At 30.9% G+C, this 24,355-nt stretch overlaps 1 protein-coding gene across 1 annotated transcript in view; it reads left to right on the top strand.

Annotated features, from left to right (window-relative positions):
* LOC136976189 (disintegrin and metalloproteinase domain-containing protein 11-like) overlaps positions 1–24,355 on the top strand; it is a 155,245-nt gene that overhangs the window by 97,922 nt on the left and 32,968 nt on the right. The window contains exons 16-20 of the mRNA XM_067271415.1: positions 16,448–16,556; positions 16,745–16,816; positions 16,894–16,989; positions 17,123–17,203; positions 17,604–17,718. Coding sequence (XP_067127516.1) covers positions 16,448–16,556; positions 16,745–16,816; positions 16,894–16,989; positions 17,123–17,203; positions 17,604–17,718 — 473 coding nt within the window. The remainder of the gene's footprint in view (positions 1–16,447; positions 16,557–16,744; positions 16,817–16,893; positions 16,990–17,122; positions 17,204–17,603; positions 17,719–24,355) is intronic.

The following is a 24,355-nucleotide window of genomic DNA, read 5'->3' as shown; positions in this document are numbered from 1 at the left end:
TCAAATAACTTTGGTAAAGTTATGATTGCTAAAGATGGAGGTAGAGCAGCAAGATGGTGCACTGGGCTTAATGTGCTGAAAGATGGAGTTAGCATTGATGATTTCAAAAATCTTCCACTTCCTCTTGCTCGCTCCCACTTTGGGATTCCTCAAAAGAAGAAACCTGACATTGGTAAAATGATACCATTTTTAAATCCAATAGCACAAACCTATTTCAAGGAGATGCTAGCAGAACCGGATAACTAAATGCCAGTTTATTAATAGTTAACCTGTCACTTTATTATTTGATATTTCAAAATGATATTTGGACTTCCATTAATCTTTCAAATTTGAAGTTTTTAAATACGTTTTAACTTTTATTACACTAAATTAATACCTTATTGATAAAGATTACAGCCCAGTTCAAGTCACTAATAGATTATTGTCAGTTTTTAATGTTAAAATTGATATTGAATTTGTAAATTGTGTTTAATAATTTAAATGTAAGTTTTTGGTATTCAAGACTGTTTTTCAGCTGTAGAAACATTAATTTTATGACTGCAATCGTTTTTGGCATTTACAACTTTATGCACTTGCACAATTTTGGCATTTACAACGTTATGGCTCTAACCCTGTTTTTAAACTTTTTTTGTTTCCTTACTATTATTCGTAGGTGTTTGAAATTAAACCCAATGTTTTATTCCAAACTATAAATTGTTAAAATAATTTTTCTAGCATTTGATTAAAGTTTGTTCATTAGAAAAAGTGTTTTTTCTCTCTGCTGAAAAATTTGTTTTTTGGCATTTACAACCTTATGGCATTGCACGCTTCACTTAATGCTAACAAGAACTTTTTTCGTTGTCTGGCAGCCTATTTTCCGACAATTACTCACTAACCTTTTACATTATTTGTTTTTACAATTTTCCGGGACATTTTTATTATTTAAGGTTTAGCGAGTCTCTATCTCGTGCTTGTGGGGTCTCCCCCCCTCTTTCTCGGTGCGGACTTATTCTTTGCCGCTCGGGAAGCGCAAATGTGCGCGAGTCCTATGGCGCTTTTCTTCCGTCGGTGAGTTGGGTTTTATTTCTTCTTTTTTTAAATGCTTAAGGTGATTGGTGAGGAAACCTTCGTCCTAACAAAACATAAGCCCCAAACAAAAATAGAATAATAAGCAAAATAAAAGTAAAATAAAAATAACGCTCGGACTTGGTTCCTTACAGCAGTCATTGCAAGTAGACAGCATTGTGTGTTATGCACCTACTAACAGACATCTTTGGCTACACTACTTAATGATCACAGAAGTTTAAAGGAGTTTTTTCAGTAAAGAGCATTTAATTTAAAATAACTTTTAACATTTAAATTGCCTCTGAGACAACATTATGATGCAACATTAAAATGAAAAATGATTGATACAGTACAATACATGCAGAATACTTGAGATAGTTGCCAAACATTATCCATTTTATGGCATTTTCATTATTTTCTAATTTGTTAATTAGCTAAACTTAATAAAATTAATTATTTTAAAGTTTTTTTCTTTTATAAAAATTTTTATTTAAATTCAGTTTTTAAATTAGTTTATTAGAATCAAGAAAATAAAAAGTTCCAAACTATTAATTGTACTAAATTATTTAAGTACAGTTAAGTTGAACTGCTTGGCAAAGTAAAATACTTTAATATATTCAAAATTGTTTTATTTAACAACCCTTAACAAATCTTTACATTCAGTAACAAAACATTTAATAAAACATCCAATGAACACTTTTGACCTTACCTAAGGTCTGCTTCAGGTTAGGGAACAATCAAATTCCAAAATTATTATTGAATGTTTTGTTACTGGATGTAAAGGTTTTTTAAAGGTTGTCATTAGTACCAGTAATTGAGTTAGAAGATATCTTATTTTATTTATCTTACCATATTTAAATTCAAAAATCTAATCATCAGCATTTGTTTATGAAAGTGTAGGTCTTTAATCTTAATGGGCAATTGGAGATTCTACTGTCAAATTCATTTTGTGAATAATAAATTTATCATACATTCCTACAGTTAATAAAGTAACTTGAGGCATTCATTTAACTTTTGACTGTGGAAAAAGAATTCATTATGTATTTATTAGAAATTTGCTACAGTAAGAAAGTATCAATTGCATAAACATGTTAAACTGAATTTTTAAGAAAAACAAGTAACCTGTGTAAATAAATAATGTAATTTAGGGTGGATAACCCATATGATGACATATACTTCACAGAAAATTGTAAGAATGAAAATGAAACCTTTGTATGACTCAAAACACAGCCCAAACCTCTGGGGTGCCCATTGAAATAAGAATAATTACTGCATATGGTTTACAAAATGCCATTTCAAGCATTAAAATATTGCTTTTTCTGTTTATAACAACCAAGTCCAAATATATTTTAATAATTAATTTTAATTATTATAATATATAATTATAATAATTAAATAATATATATATATTATTATACATTATATATTATAATATATAAAAATTAATATTAATTTCCTCTTCAGGAAATATAATGGAAAAATACCATTTTATAAATAGAACATAGCTGCCTTGTAAATTTTTGAAAGATTGAAAACGGCTGTGAAAGTATTTACGAGTCTAGAAAGTATTTCCATGCACTTTATACATGAATGACATCCATGTTGATGCAGATTCCATTCCTGCTCACCTTGTAGATCTCAACCGCTTCTAAAATTCTAATTCTTTGCCGGTTGAAGACCTTGTGTATCGACAATCTAGCATCTAAATATCTGGCTCAGTCATCAGAGCCCAGAAACATCAGACATTTCTGATGTTGCTGGGCAGTATGGCTTGAATAGGTCTACAGTAGGCCGCAGTTCAATCTTATCTAAGAAAGATACTGTATTATCAAGAAGACTCAATCAGCTTAAGGAGTAACAAAAATCACATCTGAGAAATAAAGAACATTGAAGAGCTTGTAATGGAACCTGAAACTGATCTGACGACAGAAGAACGCCAAGAACTCTTGAATGGAGAACGCCAAGAAACTCAGCAAGATATGTTTTCTTCTGAAAAAGAGGATTAATGCCGATATTTGCTATTAAACATCTTTTAAAGAAGTGGGAAGATGTCAGAACAACTTCTTAGAATGGCATCCAAATCAGGTTGAGGTTAATAGGCTTGGGAATCTCTACAATTACAATGCTATCAATTACTTCTGAAAAATCTTGAAGAAGAGAGAAAAGCAATCGACACTGGACAGATTCTTTAACCCCCACAAACAGAAAAAATGACTAATAAAAATGCAAGACTGTAATATATTTATTTTTAATATTACATATAAATAAACATAGTAAGAAAGTATATATTTTTTTATTTTTTGGGGTCTCCAGAACAAATTAATCAAATTCTCATAAAAACCTATGATAAATCGATGATCAGTTAACGAACAATTCGGATAGCGAACAAAGTCATGAAGCAAATTATGTTTGTTAACCAATCACCTACTGTATTTCGTTAGACAAATTATCTTTGGAATTTGAAATGGACAACATTATTTTGACCTGGCTTAATAATGTTTTTCTATAAAATACTTGTCAGATTAAGATTTTTGATTTTTACTTTTTGCATTTTCCACCACTGATAGGAATACCTCAGGGTTTGAACCTTAGTAATCTACTGTTCATAGCCTATATAAATAAAACACACTCTAGTATTTCTTTTTCATTCATAAATGCATATGCTGATGATATTAAACTTGCCAGTATTTGTTGTCATTTATTACAATACAATATTAGTAAACTTAATACCTTACTTAAGAAGTTAAATTTACAAACTATAGCAAGACAAATAATGATCTATAGCCTGATAACAGCACCAGCTTGCAATAACTTTTTTTTATCAATAATCAAAGATTGGAAATAACTTGACAGAGTTCAAGATTTAGATATAATATTTGATTCAAAACGTTTTTCAAACTGCATATAAAAAATTTAATTAAATAGGTCTCAATTTGTAGGGGAATGCTTTGGTGAAACTTTAGAATAATTTCCAATAAGAACACTTTTAGAAAATTATTTTTTACCAACATACAGTCTATAATAGACTATACCCTACCTATTTAGACTTTTGCTCCTTTATCTACTTTAAATAAACTTTATTCAGAATTGGCTAAAATTTATATTTTACTTAAAAATTTTCTAATCTTACAACTTCTGGGCAGTCTGTAAATGAATGTGTTTGCCTAGGTTTACCAAATTTCTATAAATGCATTGAATATTTTGATTTGATATATATTTATAGATATTTTAACAGTCTATTCCCATCCTAATACATTTACCTTCACACTTTCTTCACTAATACTAGAAATACTGTGCATTTCGGTACTCTCTACTCTCTATACTGTCATCTTAATGCTACCATTAAATCTTTTGTTTACTGCTACCAGAAAGCCGCCATAAAAATCGAAGATAAACTTTACATTGAATTCACTAAATTTAAGGCTGTTTGCAAAAAATTGCTTTATTTAACTGTTTTATTTATTTTACTGGGTCTGTTGTTTCTTTGTTGTATGGGGTTGGCAATCATTGTCTTAATGACATCACTAGTAATATTGTAAATAAATAAATAATAGTTTGACTAACTATTAATAATTAATATAAAATACGTTTTTCTAATTCTTATTTAATAATTAATATTTAAATAAAAAAACAAAAAAATAACTAGAGAGATTCATGAAATTTTCATCCTTTGTCCAGGTCACACCTCACACCTTGGGAATAAAAGCAGTCTGATGATGATGTTGACTTTTTTTTGTAGGCACTTGTCTGTCTCAATATGTAAAATAAAGTTTCCATTGGTGGTGACACTATTATAAGCATATATCTCTGTAATGAGAAAATATCGGTAATGGTTCAATAAAATGCAGGATTGAATTTATTCTTAAAAATTTATTTCAATTCTCAAAACATGCTTTGAAGTTATTTGCATGAAATCCCTTCAGACTTGCAGAAATTATGGCATAAATTCTGTCAAAACAGTGACCATGAAATGGAAATTTTAGTTGAGGAAATAGGAAAAAGTGATACAGTGCCTGGCACCATATTACATTGGCCAAAAATTTGTCAACAAGAGCATTGTGAGCAGGTGCATTATTGTGGTGCAAATTCCGTGAGTTTTCTCATCACAGATTGGATTGTTTTCTACAAATTGTTTCAAGCAAATGGCATACAACACTTAAATAATAATATTTGTTGACAGTTTGACTAGTTTTGGCAGTCTGCATTTTTTTTTTTTTTTTTTTTTTTTTTTTTTTGTCCTCTCTTCTTGTTAGACTCTTTTTCTCTCCCAGTTTATTCCATTATTGTGTAAACTTGTTTGGACCAGCTCCTTTGTTGTACCAATTTTAGTGTAGACTCCCTGCCTCAGAAGGACTGGTCTGATGGGTGGAGGAAGGCAGCCTGGAGATACGAAGAAAAGAGAGAATTATCTTTTGGCTGGAGAGATGGACTATGTTGGACATGGATTGCGAAGCAAAAGGAAGGAGTCAAGTAGATGTTCAGAGCTGACAGCCTGAGATTTAGCAAGAAGTAGGTTTTCAGATCTGAGCAAAGGAAAACCAGACGAGAGTAACTGACTTTCCTATGGGAATTCTGTGTACATTGCCCTCTACTGAAGAAACATTTTTTTGTTCTTTTATTTGTCAGATTAAGTCCTAGTAAATAAACTAGTTTTTTAAAGATAGTATTAATACCCTGTATAAGAGTTTATGTATTAATTTTATGTTTGCATCAGCTTTCTTTGTGTTTTGTGCAGAAGCTTGTGTACCAGTGGTCCAGCATGTGTTGGGCTGAGTATTGTCATGCAAAGATTTGAGGCTGCTAGATTAGGTACTGTGGAATTTGCTGTACATTGTTTTCTGTATATTAAACCATTGTTTCCTGTTAACAAGTGTTTTAAGTTATTTTTCAGGACCCAAACCAACCAACTGATTTTTCACATCTCACACAATTGGAAGGAATTTGTGATTCACAACACCATAACAATTGAAGAAAACAATCAACACAACCTTGATTTTTACTGACTTTGACATGGTCTTCTCACTTTTCAAGTGCCATTCACTCAATTTTAAAGCTGTTCTGGTGTCAAAAGCATATAACTATGTTCCATCACTGATAATGATCTGTTTTAAGAACAGTTCGTCTTAAGAAAGCATTTCCTTGGTGACTTGAGCATGTTTTTAGAAAAAGTAATGTTTTTGCTAGACTTGAGAAGCAATGTGCTGCAAGCCCAAATGATCTTTTACAATTGCTTGAGAAGATCCAAATGATCTTTTAAAATTGTTTGAGAAGATCCAAATGATACTGGAACATGTTCAATGATGTTTCTAATTGTTAAATGATGATCATTGAGCACCAAATCTCTGATTTGAGCAATGTATTGTTCATCAGTTGAAGTGGATGGTCTACCAAAGTGTGGTTTGTTTTCAATGCATTCCGTACCTTCCTCAAACATTTTGTATCACTGAAACTTTGTTTTTGATAGACTAAAGGCTTTTTGCAATATTTCTAACATTTTTGTAGCAGTAATTCTGTTACAAAAACAAAATTTAATGCAAGTTCTTTAATTAGACTTGACATTTTAAAAAATTTTTATATGTAAAACAAGCATTTATTTGCAAACAAAAACAGCTGATGACATGCAGATTGCCATTAAGTGTTGTTGAAAGTCATACCAAACAACAACAGTGCCATTTTGCACATGCACAGTTTAAATGAACCTTTCTTGATACTTTTTGATCATAGTAGTATATAAATATCATATAAAAAGGTCTGCTCCACTGTAAGACTTTTATTCCCAAGGTGTGACATGGACAAAAGATGAGAACCTCTTGAGTCTCTTTAATTATTTTTGTGTTTTAAAATAGAATTGTTTTCCTGGTAATAATTAACAAAATTCAAAATAAAGACAATGTTTTTGCTTTAATTTTTAAATTCTAATGTAGACATTTATTTTATTTGTGCTAATTAAATTGATATTTGTGTAAAATTGAAATAACTTTCAATCTGAGCAAACATTAGCAAAGGTAATAGCTTACTACAGTGGCATGTGTGGTACACACAAGCACAAACTTATGTATTGTCTTTGCTAATACACATTTGAAAATGCCTTGTGTATGGTACAGTACTTAGCCATAGCATAGAAGTGCAGTACTGTTAGCAGTTGTGAAAATATGAGAAGATACTATCCTTACTCCATTCATTTTACCATTGTACTACACATCATATAATGTGTTGGTTGTAGCTTGATGCAGTATTTTAGGGTGCGTTGCAGTTTTACTTTGTTATTTGTTATTTGTGGTTTAAGGCCCTTTACCACTCAAAAGAGAGCATAAAAAGGCCCCATTGCAGTTTTACTGTAACTTATCACTTTAGCAGCTAGGACACACTTAGTATTTGCTTATTGCAAATTTTACAGCACATGGCAATATCAGCGTTGATAGGTGAATTTAACAATATACTTCACTGTTATTTGTTAAATTATTAGTCAGAAAATACATAATATAATAATCTAATATTTTGTATAATTGGAAACCATGTTTTGTAATTTCTCTGTTGCATGTTTGTGCAACAGGAAAATTCTAATATTTTATTTTTGAATTTTCATTAATTTCAACCAAGTATTTTATTAATGATATAATTAGTAACAAATAATAATCATATTCTCACCTGTAATATTCAAGGCACTTAATTCTTTGTGGTGAACTTATTCAATGTCACATTTCACGGGAGGTGTTTTCACCAATAATTATTAGCAAATGTACTACTTAGTTCTGAAATTCTTGGACATGAAAATGTATGCTCAATAAATTAAAACATCTAAGTTACTTATTAACTTGGACAGATGTATGTAACCAGTATAGAATAAATACCCCATTTATTCCCTCATTGAAGAATGCAGTTTTATGCTCTCTCTCTCTCAATCCCAATTTTTGTTCAAGCTACATGAAAAAGAGAATGATATGGATTATATAATTCACATATTATATGGTATCCTACAAAATAAACTGTTAGAAGTAGAGATGAGCTTTCTGTGATTTGTAATAAAAATATTTACTAGAATGAAAAGTTAATGCATGAGCAAGCTTCTCTCATTCATATTTTATATGATAAAATGCAGTCTATAATTCTTATCTTTATGTGAAAATTCCTTAAACCTGAAGTAGTTGTCAATTGCAAAGTCGCTAAGTTGTATAACATAGACTTCAAGCAGACAAATAATATCTTCAAAATTATTGATTATTGCTGTGCAGAAGACTGTAATCAATTTTTGAAATGAAAAAAATTTCAGAGTAGAAAGAAAAAGTTTCTACATTACAGCTGAGTCTGAATTACTTTGTCAATGCCTTGTACGTTATATCTTGTCAACAAAGAATAGACTGATTCATGATTTTCATGCACTGAATCCATTAGTAGAAACTTCTGGTAATGTTGTTGCTAGACTTTCCAGGCATTCTTTGTTTTCGTCCATAATAGTTACTACCAATACCTTTAAGTCTTTGTTTACATAAAATTACTAATATAAAGTTCTTGTAAAATGGGGTTATTTAACTATTTTAAAAGTATTACCCTCACCCATCTCTTCAACATACAGAGAAATGTCGGTATAACAAAATTGTGGGACCATCAAAATATTTTTGTTGCAGTGAAATTAGGTTATATTGAAATAGTCAGAAATGCAAGGATAAAAATTTTATTTACAATAAAAAATGTGCGCATTTTAAAGTAAGAAAAACTTTCAAAACACAATTTATCTATTACTATTTATATGGAACCAAATTTCACATTTTTACAACATAAGTTATATTAAATACAGACTAAAAATGTGAAATTTGGTTGCAAACATGAGCAAACATCTAAAATAGCAGTGCATTAGTATCGATTAGTTGGAATCTTGTCTCTAATTGTTGTTGCTGTTTGAAGCCATAATTTTCTGCTAAAAGAAATCTGTAATTTTTATGTCTGTTATGTATAACAGAGCAGGGAAGATTGGTCAAAAAATGACCTCCCCAAGATTTTTACATTTTTGGGACTTGGGGGACCTGGAAATGTTGAGAAAGGCAAACAGATTTGGGGGTTTTTCTTTGTATGGTGGGGGCATGATTTTGTTCATCCGCTTTGAAGCTTAATAACTCCTGTGCTTTTTATCAAAAATGTTTGAAATTTTGCAGGGAGGATTTTTATATTAGGGGGAATTCATGCTATAAAATTTTGGTGGTTAAAAGTCTAGAGAGTGGGGGAGATATAGAAGGTTGTGTCATATTTCAACTAGGATTGGACTTATGAAGATTTTACTTGTTATTAGCATTTACAATGTTTTATAAAACTCGTCCCTCCCTGAAAAATGAAGTGAAAGTTGTATAGCTTACTCCCTATGCAATTTTGGGACTTTGAGTATATATCTGAACTCAGAGGACTGAGACAAGTTCAACGATACCCTACTTTTGGACCAGAGATGAAAAATAAGAAAGTTATCATATTTTTTTCTTGACTTTCACAATGCATTCTATGCCATTTTAGAGTTTTCCACTAGGTGGCGCTGCTTGTAGTTTAGTATACATTTCCTTTTGTTCAAGAACTACCGTGAATCAATAACTAGTGATGTTAAACACTCAGTGGCCTGCTGGCAGCTCTCCTCCGAGAGGAGTCCATTGGGAGCACAAACAGTCAATTGCCACCTAGTGGAAAACTCTAAAATGACATAGAATGCATTGTGAAAGGCAAGAAATTGTAAATATCATAACTTTCTTATTTTTGGTCTTTGGTTTAAAAGTAGGGTATTTTTGAACTTGTCTTGGTCCCCTGAGTTCAGATATATACTCAAAGTCCCGAAATTCCACAGGGAGTGATCTATACAACAGCCAATGAAGCTTTTTGCTATTTTATAATAATTATATAAAAAGCTTTTTCAATAAAACTGCATGTGGTGTCATCTGTTATGGTGCCACATGCAGTTTTAAATGTTGTTGCCAGTAAAGTTAAATAACTTGTTGTTAGATTTTTCTTTGTGTTCTTTGTTTATCAAAGTTTTTTTGATAAAATACTGAGTACTGTAAGTATGTCATCATTTAATTCCTTTTTGCATGTCATTGTTTTCATTTTAAACTCATAAAAATAAAAGAAATCACTGTAGAGTAATAGCATCAAGACGAAACTGTAACTAAGGATTAAAATGTAAAAACTCACTACCTTGATATTCACCCAGCTGATTTTTCAGGAAAATGAATGTTTTTGGTTTACTTCTAAGGCCTACTTCAGGTGAAAAATTACAAGCAGAACTTTCTATGATCTAATATGTCGAATGCAGAAGAGCTCATACGTGAATTCAAATTCTGGGAAAGTTTTATTTTATAAGGATTAAAATTGTGTTGCCAGTTGAACTATACATAAACAGTCTGGAAATATTAATTTTAAACATAATAATCATTTACAAAAATGAATGGTTTATGCATTTATTGATTTTGTTATAATGAAACTTTTCTTTTGTAATAGACAGAAGTTTTATTATGTTAAACTGAAATTTTTATTATAATGATATTTGTTAAACTGAAACCTTTTTACATTGAGCTGAACAGGAAACTGGTGGAAGATTCAAAATAAATTTGCTGTACTGGAAGTTTTGTTATACTGACATTTTACCATATCAGTCTTCATCTTTCAATCTGATTTTGACAAAAATTATCATTAATAATACACAATATTTATTGCAAAGAATTTCACAAAATTGCTCCAAACATAGAGTTGGGGGTTGGAGAAATAGCAATTTCTTAAAACTAATTTATTAATACCTGTGCATATAGGTTACAGTGAAAATGGATTGTACAATGAATGTGATCTATTACTAGTGAATGTAAACCTTCACTAAAGAAATCAATGAATGTAGACCAAATTGTTTATTTTAAAATAATAAATCCACATTTATTAGTGATTGTATACACTTTCTAGTTTGTTTGTTTATCTTTACAAGGTGAGATTGCAAGAAGTAAATTTGAAATAAAATAGAAAAAACCTTTTAATTAACATCTTTATTTACTGAAGCAAGTCAAAGAGTAATGACATTTAAAGTGCATAAAGTGCCAATTCTTCTTGCATTTACACTTCATAGTGTGTCATTTCAAAGTCCAAGAACATTTGAAAAAGCCTTGTCCTGTACTGCAAGATTGGGCAGATGCAATCATCCTTAAAATAATTGTCTGAGGAAGTTCACATTTAGTTATCATTTTTTGGACCAAGCCAAAAGTCGAGACCTTGTGAACACTCATTCATTCATAGTACAGATTCATTGATTACTTTAGTGGATGTGTACTGTTACTAGTAATTATGGAGATTAATTGACCTTTTGCTTTCACTGTAACATATACATATTGAAAAAAGTTCAAACTCTGTTGGTTTATTCTATCAAAAGTTATAAAAAAAATAATAAAAAATCATTAATATTGAGTGTGAGGATAATTCTTGAAAAACTGTTTGAAATAAATACATTAATTTTTTGTGAACAAAAAATTTTTACAAATAAAATAAATTTCATAACTTGGAAGCCTTTTGAAATATGGTCCCAACCCTCTTAATATCTCCTAAACCAATGGTCTGATTTTCCTGAAAATTTCTAGAAATATTTTTCCTAATATACAAACCTTCTTGCAAAATTTCAGAAATTTTTAACAAGGCACAGAAGTTATTAAGCTTCAAGTTAGATGAAAAAAATCATGCCTCATACACACTAGCATCCATATATATGGGAAAAAACCCTGTAACTTTTTTGCATTCCTTGAGGTTTTGAGGTCTCCTGAGTCCAAAAATGCAAAATTCTTGGGGGGGTTATTTTTTGACCAGTTGCCATACTGCTCTATTATTTACCTGAACCTGAGAACAGAAAATCAAATTGCATTTGAGTGAAAACACTTTTTTCTGAGGACATCAACAAAGTAGTAGACAAATGGAGAATATATCGTGCCAAAAAAATTGGTTACTTATTGCGTCCTTCATCAAAGACTTTGAAGAAGGACACAATAAAATCATACATCCCAGACTTGGAAATCCTAATGAGAGGGCTTTCTCAGAACCAGAAAGAGTATTATAGATAGTTGGCAACCTTTAAGGTTAGAAGGACTAAAGAATCAAGAGAGGTTAGAGACCTAAGAAAAAGTTAAAGAGAACTACAGATTGGATAAGGTGAAATGGCATTGTCTTAGTCAGGGCTAACAAAGCCAAGATCATAGTTATGATGAAACAGGAAACCTACAACAAGAATCTTAATGAATACCTCACCATGACACAGTGCTCGGAGGTTGAACAGAACTGGGTAGACAAGATGAATTCAAGGATTAAGCATTTTGCTAGCACAAGGCTCGCCAACAGACTGAGTATGAAAGACACAATAATAACATAGAAATAATAGCAAAGAAGTGCACACCAACCTTGTGCGAAGGTTAAGTGAAAACTGCAAACGTTACTATCCGAATGTATTTAATCAGGAGAAAAGAAGTAATAAGGAAAATGAAGACAACACAATAGCACCTGTGATGTATAACCCGATTCTAAAATCGATATATAACGCCTTTGCCAGGAAACGAGAGATCAGAGTAGCGTACAGGAGAGGTCAGACCATTTATAGCTTACTAAGGAACGGAAAAGACCGTCCGAACCTGAATAGATTACCAGGAGTCTATAAAGTCCCTATAAAAGATAGCAGGCTTGATAAGGAAATGGTTTATGTGGGCGCGACCACAAGGTCTTTAGAAGTACGATTGAAGGAACATAAATCGGACATATCATGAAATAGATGCACGACAGCCCTTTCAATCTATGCATCAGATCCTGACATTACAGCAGAATTTGACAGGTACAGGGCATGTATCATTCTCACCACCCCACATCAAGATCACCTGAAGATATTAGAAGCTATGGAAATATTTAAAGCGAAGTGCAAATACAAAAGCAATAATTATAAGGAGGAAATGTCACTTGCTACAGCATAGCAATTCTTAATGGACAATAGCATTTAAATTTATTTATTTATTCACGTTTATAATCATTTGAATTATATATGATTTTCATTTCAAATATTATAGTAGTTTACGATGTTACGTTGGATTTGAAGTGCATGCGCATTAGGAATGCGTAAATTGAATGCCTTTGAAAAATTCGAAAGTGAAGAACCATCTTACAACGGTTTTAGTGGAATGCCTGAAGAAGAGCCCAGAAGGGGCATCGAAAACGTTTGCATTATTAGAACAAAATTTTTTACTTCGTTTAGTAGGTTTGTGTGAAAGTTATTTTTTGAACTTAGCTTTACTGATAATCAGTTTGCTAGCAAAATTATTTTTTTTTTTCAAGTGTTTCTGCATGCTGATAAAGAACTACTTTATTCCATTTTTAATGAAATTTTGAGTGAAAGAAGGTGCCAAGAGTGTGTAAAAAGAGTCATGAATGTGGAAGAAGAAAAAGAAGTATGTATGGATAGACAGAAATGGTACAAGATTGTCAGGTATTATAGTGCATGATTTTAGCAGATGCCAGAGTGAAAGTTTGGGTGAGTGTTCCTGGTGTACACTGTCCTGCCCAAATGACATTCTTCAGAGGATTGAGGGTGTTGTGCACAGGATGGTGTGGAATTATGGGTTTTACAAATAATCAAGAAATATATAAGAACAAAGAAAAATTTTAATCTTTCTACCCAAAATAATGCACAAGTTGTTTTATAGGTTGCCAGATAGTCTTGATTCCAATGTGTGTTATTCATCACTCGAATTATTACACTAGACATATAACTTGACTGATTTACAATGCACAACAATAACTATAAAGCTTCTTATAATCTTAACATTGGTCTTGTAGCATATTAAAAATGATATAAAAATAATCTATAACTAAAACATACATCTATACTTATATAACTAAGAGAAAGAATAGGGGATAGAGCAGAAGTAGGAGATAGGAAAGGGAGTACCCAAGTCTTAGTTCCAGGATCCTTACGAATTGTCACTTGTGCTTGGACTTTCTTCCCCAAGTCGTATATTGGGACGTCCTGTTCTCTATTCATCGAATTAGTCACTATACTGTAACAAGCACGGTATATCCTTAAGTCCTTCAATAACTTATCAGTTATCTTCTACTCAACATTTCATGTCCCTCGTTTCCTCCATACGATGCTAAAACGTACCGGAAGGGTTGTTACACATGTCTGTCCACGCCACAGTCCGAACCTCAACCCTCTCTTACACTCTCTTTTGCCCTCAGGGCTGTATGCCCTCATATTGTTCTGAAGATTTTCTATGACCATATATGGAAAGGAAGTTCAAATAGGAAAATTCCAGGTAGAACATACAAAAGAACAAAGGGAAAAACTAAGAGAGAGGAATGGAAACAAGAATAAAACTATAAAATACAAATATACGATTACTATATATATATGGCGTACAGCCACAATGGTCACTTTATCTTAGCCACCCCTTTAGGGAATGCTTTGATAGTATAGTAAGGTAAAGAACTGCAAATGATAAGTCTTGTCTTTATTGATTAGCACTTGCAGTAACTGCAGTCTTGTTGGTGATTGCAGGATATCTAGCTCTCAATTTGTTCAACTGGACTTACAAAGACTATCTTGAAATATCTCCTTCAAAAGTGCCCAGTTAACCTGGAAATTTTGTGATATGCAGGCATTTGTCAAGTTCAAAGTTTTCATGCCATTTCTTTACATGCTTTTTCTCACCAAACTTTGTTCAAAAACATTTCTGCATAGTTAATTAACTTTATTTGGAAGTACTTGATAACAAAAATGTTTTCTTTACTCATGTCTAGTGATTTTTACTTAACCTAGACCTCTGACAACATTGATGATACCAAATGTAGTATGTACTGTACAGTACAAACTTGGAGAGTTGCAGAAAAAACACTTGCTTAGTTGCATTAAATGTTTGCTGACTGAAAGGATTGTGTCACTGTTATCTTGAAGAGTTAGTTTTTATCTGCATATTTCTATATTTTGTATTATTCAAGCATACAAATTTTTTGTAATATATTGGAGATTTATAAAATTTTTAAATTTTGCATAGAAGGGCTATTCTGGAAAATGCACCATATAATAAGAAATGAAGTAGTCAAACAGAAGTTATATAAGCGATATAACACCATTTAAATTAAATAAACTGGAAAGTTTATATATTGTTGATTTATATTTGTTTATGATGAAGTAATTCTCATAATTATTACAAGAAAAGTTAAAAATTTGATTTCATGTTTTTGTTTTTGTTCTGTTTTATTGTTTTGAAATGAAATACTCACAAATGCATTTGACAGAAATTATAATTTACATCTGAGTTACAAATTGAAACTAGATTTTGCATTATACTTAAGAAAACGAACTTACTTAGTTTTCTTTAACAGTTATCAATTGGATCTTAGATAATCAAAACCTATAAACATTATTTCATAACTATAAATTAAGAAAAAAAAAATATGTATATATATAAATTTGTAGAAAGAATAACAACAATTATTGTATATAATGAACTTTATGAGTTAAAATAACAAAACTGTTTTTTGCAGACAAGCTGAGAAATTTAATGGATAAAGTCAGAAATTCATTTAAAATTACTTGCAAGAAAAAGAGATTAGAAATTTTAATAAATAAAATTGTGGTGTATTGGCATACACACAATGTTTAAATATACCATAGCAAACTCAAGTACTTTTGGATTTTAGTAAATGTACTACAGGAGTTTTCATATAGGTCTTATAAACTTGCTACTCTTAGAATTCAGTTTCCAGAACTTATAATGTTAATTATCTAATTTTGAATTTGTCATACCAAAGTCCAAAAGTATGTTGTGGTTTGTTGTGTTGTATGTACTCTAATAAAACAAACATATTATTTAATTTGACAAGAAGTCAGAGAAGTTTCTTCGAGTAAAATGTTTTTCTGAAATGAAGAAAGCACTTGAAATGAGAGATAAATTTTAAATCTATTTGAGGGATATTCCATGAGTTTACGGTATGGTTTCTAAGAAATTATTGTGTTTTTTGAAAGAAGCTTGTATAGTTAATACTTTTCATTTTTTCCTTTAAAACTATTCTAGATATATAAATTTCCTCTTTAATCTTATCATTTTTGAAGATTTTATTTCTTACCATTTGACACACTAAAAAACTATGTGAATTAATAAATTTAATATTAAATAGTACCTTTCATCACATTCATTTTTTTCAAATCTTAATTTAACACATGTTTCTTTGCTTGTATATTTTAGAGATTTTAGTTTAAATTTTTAATAGAAGATAGGGATAATATAAATAAATTTTTCTTAAAAAGTAAATAAACTTCTTCCAAAACTTTTGGATAATCTCTCTCATTTGATCATTTGAATAAAAGCTAGTGATGTTAAACATGAATGGATGATTTACATGTGTATTTTATTGGTTATAGTGGACAGAATAGAATACAGCCTTATCACTTCTCTGCATGTAGCCTGCAAGATTACATTAATGCCCTTCGTATTGGTCACGGTATTTGTCTTTTTAACAAACCTAACCAAGTAAGTGTAGATTATGATGATGAATATTGCAGAGAGAATTTTTCCTTAATATATATAAATTTTATTTAATAACTGAATTGCAAATTTTTCTAAGAAATTTCAAGAAATTGAATTCATTTTAATACAACATACATGTGTAAATCTGAAAAGTTATTGTTTAGAAAAAAAACGAAATTATTTTTTCTTAGTTAGAAGACTTTCGTTCTTGTGGGAATGGAGTTATTGAAGAAGGTGAACAGTGTGACTGCGGAAGCATAGAGGTATAATTGTGAAAAAATTAATAGCATGTATAAAAATATATAATTATTATAAATTAATAAAATACCTCTGTTTATAGGAATGTCTTCAGTCCGATCCATGCTGCGATCCAATAACTTGTAAGTTGCGTGTTGAAGCGGAATGTTCTACGGGTCCTTGCTGTGAGAACTGCAAAGTATGATTAAAATTTTTAAGTTTTGTCTTTAATATAAAATTTATTAAAGCTACCAATTTATTGATTCATTTATGAAAATTGTTAATAATACAAACAATAGATTTCTACTTACTTTTATTTCTGTTTTTCATAGTTGAAGAATGCTGGACACCTCTGTCGTCCTGCTGCCAGTGAATGTGACATACCAGAATATTGTGATGGTAAAGTGGGCCAGGTAATATTTCTTTATTTCAGGTTTCTTATTTGGAGTAATGAATGATATCAAAGTTTTATTCAATAATATTACATTCTGTATGTATATAATGAGTATATACACAAATATTGTGATACTCTTGCAGGGTCAAATCATACAAGGAGCCAAGTCACTCACTCCTAAGAAGTACTTTTATTATCTTTTGGTTTGTTAAAATTTATTGTCTTTTGGTTTTTTTAAATTTTTACAAACCAAAAGACAATAAAACTACTTCTTAAACAATGTGTGACTTGGTTCCTTGTATGATTTGATCTCTCTAGAATATCACAATATTTATGTATATACACATGTGTATATATATAGTATAAATAGGATCTTAATACTTATTGATGAAATATTACATTCTGTTAAATTTAATTAGTGTCCTGTTGATGTGTACAAGAAAAATGGAAACATGTGCAATAATGCAGCTGGATATTGTTTTCATGGAAATTGTCCTACTCCAAATAAACAGTGTGAATTCATCTGGGGATTTGGTAAGCTGTTTTCAGTTTGTTATACTAAGTTCTTTTGTTCAATTTTAAAAGAATTACATTAAAGTAAACATAAGTAAATTATGGAAATACAGGAAAAGCATTAAAAGACATCTAAGTTTTGAAATTCATTTTATGCATTTTACGTCATATGTTTGGAATTTTTTGTAAATGACTACAAAAATTACTTGTATTGGTATACATCAAATACATTTATGTATAGGTATCCCTTGTATAATATGATAGCAGGGTATCCAATGGACCTGAAAACCTGGAAAATCTGAAAATGTCAGGAAATTTATCAGATAAGGGAAAAGTTATGGAAATCTCGGTTAGTTTGGTATTAAACCTGGAAAAGGAAAAAGAAAATTATTATTGCAGAGCATAAAATGAAAAGGGAACAACAAATGATTTGAATGTGCACATTCTTGTGTCACATGATTTGAATGATGATCTAAGATTGCATCATGCATGCTAATTAAATTTAAGTATAATAATTATTTAATTATTAATATTTACTCCTTTGTTTTAAGAAAATATAAAATTTGAATTATCTGGCTTTAAATTGTTATATGAAAAAATGTAGCTTCAAATGTAGTTTCAATTGTAAATAGCTCATTTCTAAGTGTTGTCTTGTGGGATTCCCCGAAAAGCAGTTGGCAACCCTATCTAGCAGTCAGTTTTCTTTGGAAATAAGATTGTAGAGGATGGGTAATCACAATAGTTTCAAAGCTCTTTCCAAGTAAATGGTATGTAGTATCCATCTACACTTCAACATTGCTTGCAATTTATGATTGCAGGGTTTGGAACCGGTCACTATTTTAACTAAAAGTCAATTTTTTCATTTGTCATTATTTTTGCAAATTGTCATTAAGAGTCTCTTTTGGACAAATGTTACTGTACAGTATTTATTTTAATTTAATGTGCACCCTTTTTAACTTTTTGAGAAGTTGAGAAATGAAGTGTGCATTCGATTCAAAATAAGTAAGGAGCTTGGAAGAAAAACATGTTAACTGGCATTAGTATCATTTTCAGTATTATAGTATATTAAACCTGTTAACTGAATTTGAACAGATTTAACTATGGCTAATTGATTTTACTTCATTTGAGTGTCATTCATCTATTGAAATTTCACTGATTTTAATAGTGAAATCTATTTAATCATGAAATCTAACAAGTTTTACATGCTATAAATTTTTAATTTACAATAATAAAATAAACCCTTCTAACCTTTTACCCGGTGTCGTTCTATTTACAGAATCGCAAACATTTTCACAGCCCCTCCTGGGCTCTTCTTCAGGCTTCGTCGAATAGGCCGAAATAACCCACAGCAATTGAAATGGCTAGAAGCCATGGAGATATTTAAGGCTGGATTACGTAGTACCTGCGTTAATCATAAGGAGGAAATGATCCTATTGAGCGCATGGCAGGTTGTGCTAGAAAACAGCATTTAAAGGGAGGAGCATCGAGCATGCACAGTACAAATATCCAGCTGCTGCACGTGCTAATATTCCGAAAAAATTCAAATTGAATATTTATTCGAATGTTAACAGCCTATTCGATGAAGCCTGAAGAAGAGCCCAGGAGGGGCTGTGAAAACGTTTGCGATTCTGTAAATAGAACGATTCTAAAAATAGAACGACACCGGGTAAAAGGTTAGAAGGGTTTATTTTATTATTACAAGTTCCGGTGCATAGAGAGATTATATATTTTAATTTACAGTCACAAGACAATAAACATAGATTTTATTTTTTGTAAAAATAAGATTTCATAATAAATAAATATTTTTTTTATGAAAACAATAGTTTGATCAATAATATGTTTATATAATTTATATAAAACATCTGGCTAAATAAACTTCATTTAATGCAGAGATGTGAGATGTTTTTGGTGAATGCATTCTTATGCTTCCATTTCTTTTAATAGCAATATGAAATTAATGGTCATTTTTTGGTCAGTAATTTCTTGACACCTGTCACTTTTTTTTTTTTAACTATCTCCGTAATAAAAGTCTGTTCTGATTCTGTTGTAGTAAATTAAATAGTATATTAGATAGTAAATAAACTCTGAGTTCCATTACTGATGTGCATCTCTGTACAGTACATACAGTAGACCTTAAATATGCCACCAAAGATTGGAAAATTAGAATGAAAGGAGTAACTGACAGAGTATATTAGAAATTTGAAAAAACTGTGCAAACTGCTTGTGAGTTGTAACCATCAAATTGTTGGAAAACTTGCCACTGAAATACAAATTGACCAAGAGACTGTCATGCCTAAATTCAGCTTATGAAAGGTATAAAAAGAAAACACAAAAACTTCTAGAAATTACATTAGAAACTCTTATGGCTAATAACTGGATAAATGATTTTACAGGTGATTAAATTAAACTAGCTTCTTACCAAATTACTGGAACATATCATAAACAATCAAGAACCTTTAAAATCCAGTAACACAATTTTTTAATGAAAACATCTAATGAACATTTTCAACCTTGCCCAAGATCTGCTTCATGTTTTTAACCAACAAAATTCCAAATTGGAATGTATAGAACAAAAATATATTTGAAAAATGATTTTAAAAAATTTGGAACAACCCATAACGTATATAAAAATTTATACGGGCAATGCTAACATAAATTAAGTTTTTATTTGCTATTAGTTATGTCTTAAAAAATTTTTGTATATGGGTTAGCATTATATATTTTATAATTTTTATATTGTCTACTTTATAATTTTTTATATACATTATGTGTTGTTCCAAATTTTTGAGAATAATTTTTCAAATGTATTTTTGTTCTATGAATTTCAATTTGGAATTTTGTTGGTTAAAAACCTGAAGCAGACCTTGTGCAAGATCAAAAACATTCATTAGATGTTTTTATTAAAACTGTGTTACTGCATTTTAAAAGGTTCTTGATTGCAAGTGATTAAAATTGCTAAACAGTACAAAGACATTTTTTCATCCCCAGGAATTAGTGATTATGGTTAAACACTATTCCAGACAGCATGACAGGTTTTATTCTTTCTGGCTTAGTCTGTCACATCGATGTGGTAAAGTAAAAGAATTTGAAACGTGTATGAAGATGATTTTAATAATGTTCCATGGTAATGCTCATATGGAATGTGGATTTTCTACCAACAAAGAATGTATATATATCAACATCCCAAAACCTGTTGTACTAAGCCAAACAATTAATTGTATTGATACTAAGTGCCTAATGTCTACCTCTAGTACCAAATTACTTAGTTTCTAATTATTAATTAAATCGTAATAATAGCCTGATTTAATTACAGTGATTGTTTGGCTTAGCAACAAAGAATGCGTAATTTAATGGAAAACCAAAAAAGAAAAAATTCATAGCTTACAGAAAATTACATGATGTAGTCATGTCAGCTAGTGGATATATCAAAATAGTTTATCCATACAACTTGAATAGCAGCCCAGAGATACAAGGAAATTGTGGTAACTTGTAAACAGGAAGAAATAAGGCAAGAGAAAGAGTGGAATGAGAAGTTGAAGGCTGCAGAAATGATGAAAGAGCTAAAGAAAAAGGTGATGATGATTCTTGCAGAAGCTAATGAGATTGGAGACATTAATGCACATTTGAAAAACTGCAAAAAAATTTTATTTTTTACAAATACACCAACAACTGTTGTAAATGATTGGGCTAAATTTTGGATATATGATTATAGATTAGAAATAAATTTGGCACTAGAGTTAGGTGTTAGGTGCCATCTCTTATTAAAATTAATTAATTTAGATTAAACTGGAAGAAAAGAATCAGCCTGAAGTGGGACTCAAAAATATTATATATTAAATATTATAATTATTAATTTTAATAAGAGATGGCACCTAACACCTAACTCTAGTGCCAAATTTATTTCTAATCTATAATCATATATCCAAAATTTAGCCCGATCATTTATAGCAGTTGTTGGTGTATTTGCTTATGATATCAGGTTTCATTTGATGTATATTTTTTATTTTTTACAGTTTTTCCAAATTTATTTTATTCTATAATTAATAAAGAACATGATTATTTTGTTATATTTACTCACTGCAGTGGCGTGCCGTCACATTTGATGATAGGGAAGCTGTGTTTCTGTAAAAAGCCGACTTCCAGGGGCAATCAGTTAATTGCGCGTCAGTGATGGCCTAGGGTCCATTCGTACATGGGTGGTGGCTGTAGAGACAAAGACGACAAGTATCTGACAAAAACAGTTTATTTTAACATAAAATAAACATATACTATGTACAAAATAGTTTGCTTTAGGACAATCGGCCGTTCGGACATCCTGGGCGTCGATGTGGTTCTTCGATGGTCGATCGAAGGTGGCCCCGGGACAGTGGCGTCGACGAGTCTGTAGGGCACGGGAGACTTCGCCCGTTGGAGTCGGGGACACGGTCTAAGTCCGAAGCGGCACGGGTTACAGGTTGGCACAATAGACGAAAAATTGTTTTTTTTTCTTTTTTTTTTCTTTTTTTTCGCGTTGACACACGGTGTTTTAGTTATCGGAACGTTAACCGAGTGTCAGGTGTCCCCGATTGTCGGAGATGATCGGTAGAAGATCGAATTCGTCTTCGATTTGGACTTTTCTCGCTTTCCAGGTAAGAGTGTCGTTACGTTTAGTAACCAGGGACCAACCACTCGGGAAGCGTGATTGAGGAAGAACGACCAATCAAAATGGACGAAAGAAAGAAAGGAGATTGATATAATTCCGACATTAAATTTTCTCGGCGTTTAGGTAAAACACCTACAGAGACTTTAAAATTGCTAAGAAAGGTGTACGATGATTCTACCATGGCAAAGTCGAAATGTTGGAGGTTGTTCTTGAAACTCCACTTTGATTACGTCGCAGGACAAAGGTAACTATCTCCGGAAAAAAACAGCAGCGCTCGCGGTTTAATCACATGACATGGGTGAAATTAACCCGAACACGTAGAGGTGGTTTGGTAGAATCCATTTCATACGCTGTAACTTCAAATACATGCTTTTGTTGTCGTAGATTACTGCATTCCCCGAACTTTTGGATCGTACCATGTAAAAGTCGCTGGTCGTCGACTCCATCAACGTATTTGAAAGCTCTTTTTCTATCGAAAGCAACGCTAGCGACGACAATTTTTCCTCCGACCATGTGTTCCTGGCCAATGTATGAATTCTCTCCGTGGTCGAAAAACTGCGCTCAACAGACCTACTGATAGATGGTACCGTAAAAATTAATGATATTAAGTCATATAATTCTTTTAGTACGTCTTTGTTCGAATCGTCATTAATTATAATGTGTTTTATGTTTAAGAGTTACTCGTCAATATAGTCCGGACGCGAATATAAATATTGCGATTCGCTACGTAATTTAGATACATCAAAAATTTCCCATAAAATTTACTTAATTTAAAGAATTAAAACACGCTTGGAAAAATTGTTAATAATTTTAATATTATGAAAACATTTAAAAGTGATAAAAATTCTAAAGATTTGAATGTCTGAAAATGTCTGAAAATCTGTCAATATAATTATAATTTTCTTTTAATTATACTGTAATTAAATATAACTTTGCAAAAAACGCACATAAAAATAACATTGAATACTCTTTACTTTTTAAATCTTAAACAATTCACTTAGTCAGATAGCTCGCTACCAGTGGCTAAGGGATAGAATCGTTGGAAGCGTTTGACGTGTGTAGCTTCACCAGCTAAACCGGGTGAGGTGGTGCTCTGTAAAGTGCAGGCGCCAATGCCCTCTGGCTGCTTTACACCATTCAGTTATTCTCGCCTTGAAAGCTGTCTCAGAAGCACTTTCATTCCGCCACTGACATTCGAATATACAATAGCAATCTTATCATTTTTTTCACATATAGTATAGAATTTTTTAATAAGATACATAATGCGGTTATAATAAAATATTAATTTTAATTAATTCAAAGTAAGTTAATTAAAATATGAAAATTTATATTTTAGAAACTACAAGGGAAGGTCATTGGAAGGTGGATGCGGCGCTTCCACCGCTTCCAATGACGGCACGCCACTGACTCACTGTAAATTGCAAAATTTGGAAAAATTGTAATGGGTTATAAGGTTGACAGTGTCAATTTGAATTTCCATATTTTAATGAAATTATAAGCATTTTCTTTTCACAAAGTATCATCATCTTCTGAGCTTCTTTGTTGATCTTGATCAGATATATCAGCATCACTTTTTTTATTTTTACCATACATTTTTTATTCATGACAAAAATAAAAATATGTTATTAATTGAAAATTTGTTCTAGAGGTCATGTTTGTCCAATTGAGGACCAAGCAATTTTTTCTTCTTTTTTTCAGAATTTGTGTTCAAATACTGAATTTTTTGAGTTGGGAACAATTTGACTATCAAGATATCACTGTATTTCATTTGTCATGTTTATGAATAATTACCGACCTAAGTTTTAAAAAAATTAATAACACTTACCTGAAAATGTTTAAATAAACTTTACTAAATATGAAGAAGAATCTATAAAAACAAAACACAAAACACTGTGATAGTCTTAAAAGCCAAAATCTGAAAGTAACTACAATGATACCTGATTGATAGGAAAGCTAGGACAAGGAAGAAAAAATTGCATTATTAGTTTTAATTAAACCTGATGAAAGGCACAAAAT

This window comes from Centruroides vittatus, unplaced genomic scaffold (genome assembly GCF_030686945.1).
Source record: "Centruroides vittatus isolate TY-2023 unplaced genomic scaffold, ASM3068694v2 contig_397, whole genome shotgun sequence".
In the NCBI taxonomy this organism is placed as follows: domain Eukaryota; kingdom Metazoa; phylum Arthropoda; class Arachnida; order Scorpiones; family Buthidae; genus Centruroides; species Centruroides vittatus.
The sequence above is the reverse complement of the archived record's forward strand: the minus strand, read 5'-3'. Positions and strand labels throughout refer to the sequence as shown.